The following is a 6,674-nucleotide window of genomic DNA, read 5'->3' on the forward strand; positions in this document are numbered from 1 at the left end:
CAAAGGAGTTGCAGACATCCATCTTCCGTGTTCTCTGTAAGCTGACACAGAGATCGGCAATTTCCGTGTAATTTCACGCATGCGCAATTGTCGCAAATCAGCAAACTGCTCCAACTGCGCATGTGCAGAAATACCAATCTCGCAGCTGGTTTACAGAGATCATGGAAGATGGATGTGTGGAACTATGCTGGAAGAATCTGCGCCGAGGGGTAAGTATGGAGTATGGGGTAGTTAGCTTGGAGGGAGGGGGGTGGGTCTACCCGGGGTGGGTGGGGGTACGGGTTTTTTTCCCCACAGGTTAAATTCTCTTTTAATACATTGTTTCTGTAGTCTGGCAAGCTGGGGAAATAATAGGATAGACAAACTGCAGGGAAATGCAATCCAATGTGCAAATAAATTTGAAATACATTTTTACTTATTGTGTAATGCAAATTTGAGTACATTAGCATTGTCTTTCATAATGCTGAATAGGAGAATTGTTGGGCATCCGCTTTAAATCATTCAACCAATTCCTAATAGTTCAGCTGAGCTAACGTTTGTAAAGCTCTGGACAACTGAATGGAAGATATCTTGTCTTTTATGACGCTGTCACCATTCCCAGAAATAATTAAACAGAATAGAAAATGCATTAATACTTGCATGGTTGGTTTTCTATTTCTAGCGATATTGATCTTGTTGTGTTTGGGAAGTGGGAGAATTTGCCCCTCTGGACTCTGGAGGAAGCACTAAGGAAGCACAATGTTGCTGATGAAAACTCTGTCAAGGTTCTTGACAAAGCCACGGTGAGTCACAATTTAATACATGAGCATATGGGGAAGTTAATAAGCTTTGCACTCATTACACATGTAGACATTATTCCTATTGTTAGCTTAAAAAATACTGCTCTATCATCAATCATTTGCTTATGTATGAACATATTTTTGTGCTGTCTTTGAAATTCACATAACTAGTTCTTGAGTCTATGGGGAGATGACCTTTCCATAATTCTGCACTTTCTTGATAAAATTTTTCCAGATAATGGATCCTATACCTGTAAATCATTCAATCTTTATACTTTAAAGGTATTTTCCATTGTTTTGTCACCTGTAGGACTAGCGATTTTTCATGGGTGACCGATTGCTATGTGTTCCTTTGCCCTAACAGTCAGCTGTTTGATAAAAGTGTCATTTTTAAAGACAGCATCTTTTTATTTCTTTATTGTTTTGTTTTTCATTTATACTCTGCCAGTTTTTTGTGCTCTCTCTTTATAGTATTTTCCATACTATAGAGACGTATATCAGAAGTAAATTTTATTTTATGTGGGAAAATTCAACTGCTTTGGAAATCCCAGTCTCCTGAGCTCACCAGTGCTAAATAGATATATAAATATGGTTTGTGTAGCTTTCTGACTGCTATAGATCAACTTCTAGCTGTACACTGCCTGATTTCCAAAGTACTGCTTCAGAAATTGGCATACTATTTTTCCCACAACAAAAATTCTAACTAAGTTTAGAACAGGAGAAATCATTAATTTTTGAAATTTTTTTTTTTTTTTTTTTTTTTGGCCCATTCAAATTGGTAAATGGGGGGGGCGTGGCATGATGCAGAGCTGAACAGATGCACTTGGTAGGAGCTCCCTGCCCGTGCCGTAAATACTGTAGCTTTTAACAGCCTAAAATGCCCTATCATGGGGAAAAATGTGAAGAAACAACCCCCAACTACACCAGCGACCTTTTCCAGCAGTCAAATGGACATGACCAAATATCTAGACAGATGTTCCAGACATGTGGGCCTTCCTGAAGAATCCAAGATGGCGGAAGCGGCGAGACGTATCCCGAGCCCAACAGGCTCAACTGCCTCAGGATTTAGCTCGGCCTCATTCCCCGCAGACATACGCTCAAAGTTCTGTAATCTACCTACGAAAGTGGACCTAAACACGGTAGCAAAGACAATACAGGAGGCACAAGGCGGACCTAGCAGACATCAAAAAAGATCTTCAGGCCATAGGCGATGCGCAGACACGTCTGTTTTAAAAAGACAGCTAGAAGCAGGGAGCTGATTCACCGGGTAGCCATTTGTTAATTTGTTTCACAATCAATACCTAACACCCACTAGGATTAACCAATCACTATTGGTTAAACTGTTGCTTAGCACCACTCATAACAACCCTCCCTTTACCCGGTCAATCAGCTCCCTGCTTCTAGCTGTCTTTTTAAAACATTTTTTGTTTGGACATCCATTTTAAATGCTCATTAAAGGTTATGTTTTAACTTTAATACTTCTAATGTAATTCGGAGATTATGTATGGGAAGGTGCAATTGTGAGGGCCAGCTCTTTCATTTTCTCTTTTCTTCGTTTATAGTCATTATCTGACCTTGCACACCATACACTGTGTCTGATGGTTGGAGCTCCCTAACACCACATTTTTTCATAAATATGCTGAATGACAACTTTTTATTCCAGCTCGTTCAAGAACCTACTAGGAATAACGCTCTTTTTGGACTAACTAATAATACTGAACTCATTTCTAACATTTGTTTGGGTGAGCATTTAGGGAATAGTGATCAGAGATTCTATAAAGGAGTAACTAAAACACTAAATTTCAGACGTGCAAACTTTGACAGTATAAGGGCATCTCTGCAACATATTAAGTGGAAATGCTTTTCACAGGGTTAAACACAGAACAAAAATGGGAAGTCTTTAAAATGCTGCTTAATAAATATACTTGTCAGTATATTCCACTTGTAAGCAAGGAACGCCGTTGCAAAGCAAAACCTTTTTGGTTCAATAGAAGCGTTGGTGTTGAGGTGGGTAAGAAAAGACGTGCTTTTAAGGCTTTCAAGTTAGCTGGGACATACAAATCATTTATAAGGTACAAGGAGGCCAATAAATCATGCAAAGAAGCTATAAGGCAAGCTAAAATTGCTATAGTAAAGGATATTGCAGCAAGCAGTAAAAAAAATCCAAAATTATTTTTTAAATATGTTAATAGTAAGAAAAATGAAGCAGGAAGGGGTGGGACCCTTACTATCAGAGGGGGGTCAGCTGGTTGATGAAAACAAAATAAAAGCGCAGATTCTGAACTCATTTTTTATCTGTCTTCACAAATGAGGAACCAGTAAGTGAAGGTTTCCTTAATAGTCCCAATTCTAGTAATACAACTAATGATGCATGGTTCACACATGAAGAAATTCAAAAGAGACTAGAACATGTTAAGATTAACAAAGGTCCGGGGCCAGATGGTATTCATCCTAGGGTAATTAGCGAGCTTAGCTCTGTGATTGCCAAACCTCTTTACTTAATTTTTCAGGATTCATTGAGATCTGGCATAGTGCCGAGAGACTGGCGAATTGCTAATGTGGTGCCTCTATTCAAAAAAGGATCCCGTTCTCAGTCTCAAAACTATAGGCCAGTTAGTCTGACATCACTGGTAGGAAAGCTTTTCGAAGGGTTAATAAAGGATAAGATACTGGACTTCGTAGCAAATCATAATACTATGAGTTTGTGCCAGCATGATTTTATGCATTATAGATCTTGCCAGACTAACTTAATTTCTTTTTATGAGAAGGTAAGTAGAGACCTCGATTCTGGGATGGCAGTGGATGTGATTTACTTTGCTAAAGCATTTGATATAGTGCCACATAAAAGGTTACTGGTTAAATTAAGGAATGTTGGCCTGGAACATAGTATTTGTACCTGGATAGGGAACTGGCTAAAAGATTGACTTCAAAGAGTGGTGGTAAATGGAACATTTTCTGATTGGACCAGTTTTGTTAGTGGAGTACCGCAGGGCTCTGTACTAGGCCCCTTGCTTTTCAACTTGTTTATTAATGACCTCTAGGTGGGCATTGAAAGTACTGTTTCTTTTTTTGCAGATGATACTAAATTGTGCAGAACTATAGGTTCCATGCAGGATGCTGCCACTTTGCAGAGTGATTTGTTTAAATTGGAAAACTGGGCAGCAAACTGGAAAATGACGTTCAATGTTGATAAATGCAAGTTATACACTAAATGGCAGTGTGTTGGGAGTTTCCTTAAATGAGAAGGATCTAGGGGTCTTTGTAGATAACAAGTTGTCTAATTCTGGGCAGTGTCATTCTGTGGCTACTAAAGCTAAAAAAATTCTGTCTTGCATAAAAAAGGGCATTAACTCAAGGGATGAAAACATAATTATGCCTCTTTATAGGTCCCTGGTAAGGCCTGATCTGGAGTATGCAGTGCAGTTTTGGACTCCAGACCTTAAGAGGGATATAAATGAGCTGGAGGGAGTGCAGAGACGTGCAACTAAATTGGTTGGAGTGTTGGAAGTCTTAAATTATGAGGGTAGACTGTCATGGTTGGGGTTGTTTTCTCTGGAAAAAAGGCGATTGCGAGGGGACATGGATTACACTTTACAAGTACGTTAGAGGACATTATAGACAAATAGCAGGGGACCTTTTTACCCATAAAGAGGATCACCGTACAAGAGGCTACCCTTCAGACTAGAAGAAAAGAACTTTCATTTGAAGCAACGTAGCGGGTTCTTCACAGTCAGGACAGTGAGGTTGTGGAATGCACTGCCAGGTGATGTTGTGATGGCTGATTCAGTTAATGCCTTTAAGAATGGCTTGGATGATTTTTTGGACAGACCTAATATAAAAGGCTATTGTGATAATAAGCTCTATAGTTAGTATAAGTATGGGTATATAGAATTTAATTAAAAGTAGGGAGGGGTGTGTGTATGGTTGCTGGGTTTTCATTTGGAGGGGTTGAACTTGATGGACTTTGTCTTTTTTCAACCCAATTTAACTATGTAACAATCTTTCAAATACTACACATGAGGTTGCGATTTTCCCAGAGCACTGGAACATGGCACGCCGTTGTGATAACAGCAGGGATCCTGCTGATTCCTCACCTAAACAGGGAAGGAGCCCTAGATCCCCTTGATGGCATCTGCAACTAATGCTGGACTTAAACTTGACTTGCTGCAGTTGATCTGGTTTAGCCATTTACCAAAAGCCAAATATCCAAATCCACATTTATGGACTGGACCCATGATGGGGCATTCGTTCTGAAAACTAAATTCCTCACAAAACAACACTGCTGCGAGGCATACAATGCAATGAGAAACAACATTTCTCTTAATCCTATGACTGAAGCAACCCGTTAATACATAGGAAAGACGCTATTATGCAGCAGTTTTAAGGAACAGTTCAGTGTGACAAAACAAACTGGGTAAATAGGCTGTGCAAAATAAAGAATATTTCTAATATAGTTAGCAAAAAATGTAATTTATAAAGGCTGGAGTTACTGGATGTGTTAAAAAGCAACATATATGACCCATGTGGCCCCCCTCAAGTCTCTGGTTACTGCCTGGTAACCAATCGGTGTAAACCAAGAGAGCTGAGAAGCAGAGAGTAGTGTGCTGGCTATTATGTGAGACATCCAGTGAGTCTAGCCTTTATACATTACATTTTTGGCTAAGTAACTATATTAGAAAAAATTTTTTATTTTGCACGGGCTAACTATTTACCCAGTTTTTATTTTTACACTGAACAATTCCTAAAGAGGACACATCATCTTTTAACAAGCACACAGAATTCTCTTTAGCTTACATAGCTGGGTCATATTGTTTAAATATATGTATATGTGAGGTACCACATCTGAACCCCACTGATCTTCCTCACACTCTGTCACCTCCCATTACATACTGTAATTACTTCCCCTCCCCTAGGATTTTTTGTTTTTCTCCTACCCCTCCCCCAGTTAGAAGGTACACGCTTGGCTTCCGCAGTCTATACATTTTATATTGTACTACCAGTAGGCATTCTACTTATATGAGCTACCGAACACTTACCTTTCTGACTCGCAAAACATTTGCACTTACCTAACGCAAGCGGGCTTCGGGGGCATCACACAAGAACAAGCACTGACATTAGAATCCCGCCCTCACAATGGAATATCTTCAGGTCATATCTTCAAAGGAAGCAAAGACAAGGAAAGCGCCAGGTCCTGATGGATTCACCATCTCGTATTACAAGGAATTTGGGACCCTGATAACTCCTCATCTCACAAAGGCTGCCAATTCCATTTCTTTAGAACAACCCATCCCCAAAGAAACCCTAGAAAACTTGCATTTTACAGCGCTACCCCATTAGGCACCAAGATAAAGCACTGTAAATATGTTTGCCCAGTATGCATAGAATGACAAAAAAAACTATGGGGCATGCACAGACCATAAAATGAAAATCCATATGAATTGTTATTAATGTGTTTAGTTCAACTGAGAATAAGGTATTTTTTTTGGAAAGTACACATTCTGCCATTTCAAAAAGAGTAAATGTCTCTCTAAGCTGAAGCGCTTTTTTCAGAAATTTTGATGGTAGCCTTTAATAGCACGAACACCTTGCAAAATGTCTATTAAAATATATCTTAATCATTCATTGACTTGTATCTCTTTTAGGTACCAATTATTAAACTGACCGATTCCTTTACTGAAGTGAAAGTGGACATCAGTTTTAATGTACAGAATGGGGTGAAAGCAGCACAGCTTATCAAGGATTTTATCAAGGTTGACACTATTAATACTTCTTTTTTTTTTAATGCAGAAAGGAATTTTACTTCTGCCCTGTAACCATATCAATTTACTGCCTTCTGTCTGTCTATATATATATATATATATATATATATATATATATATATATATATATATATAT

The 6,674-nt window shown here is 38.8% G+C and overlaps 1 protein-coding gene across 4 annotated transcripts in view; it reads left to right on the forward strand.

The window, feature by feature from the left end:
• The window catches only part of tent4b.L (terminal nucleotidyltransferase 4B L homeolog), a 62,540-nt gene that overhangs the window by 23,140 nt on the left and 32,726 nt on the right, over positions 1 to 6,674 (forward strand). For all 4 annotated transcript variants that reach the window (XM_018257780.2, XM_018257782.2, XM_018257783.2 and 1 more), the window contains exons 4-5: positions 662 to 782; positions 6,422 to 6,529. In XM_018257780.2, the coding sequence (XP_018113269.1) occupies positions 662 to 782; positions 6,422 to 6,529 (229 nt within the window). The remainder of the gene's footprint in view (positions 1 to 661; positions 783 to 6,421; positions 6,530 to 6,674) is intronic.

The sequence above is a fragment of the Xenopus laevis genome, chromosome 4L (genome assembly GCF_017654675.1).
Source record: "Xenopus laevis strain J_2021 chromosome 4L, Xenopus_laevis_v10.1, whole genome shotgun sequence".
Taxonomy (NCBI): Eukaryota; Metazoa; Chordata; class Amphibia; order Anura; family Pipidae; genus Xenopus; species Xenopus laevis.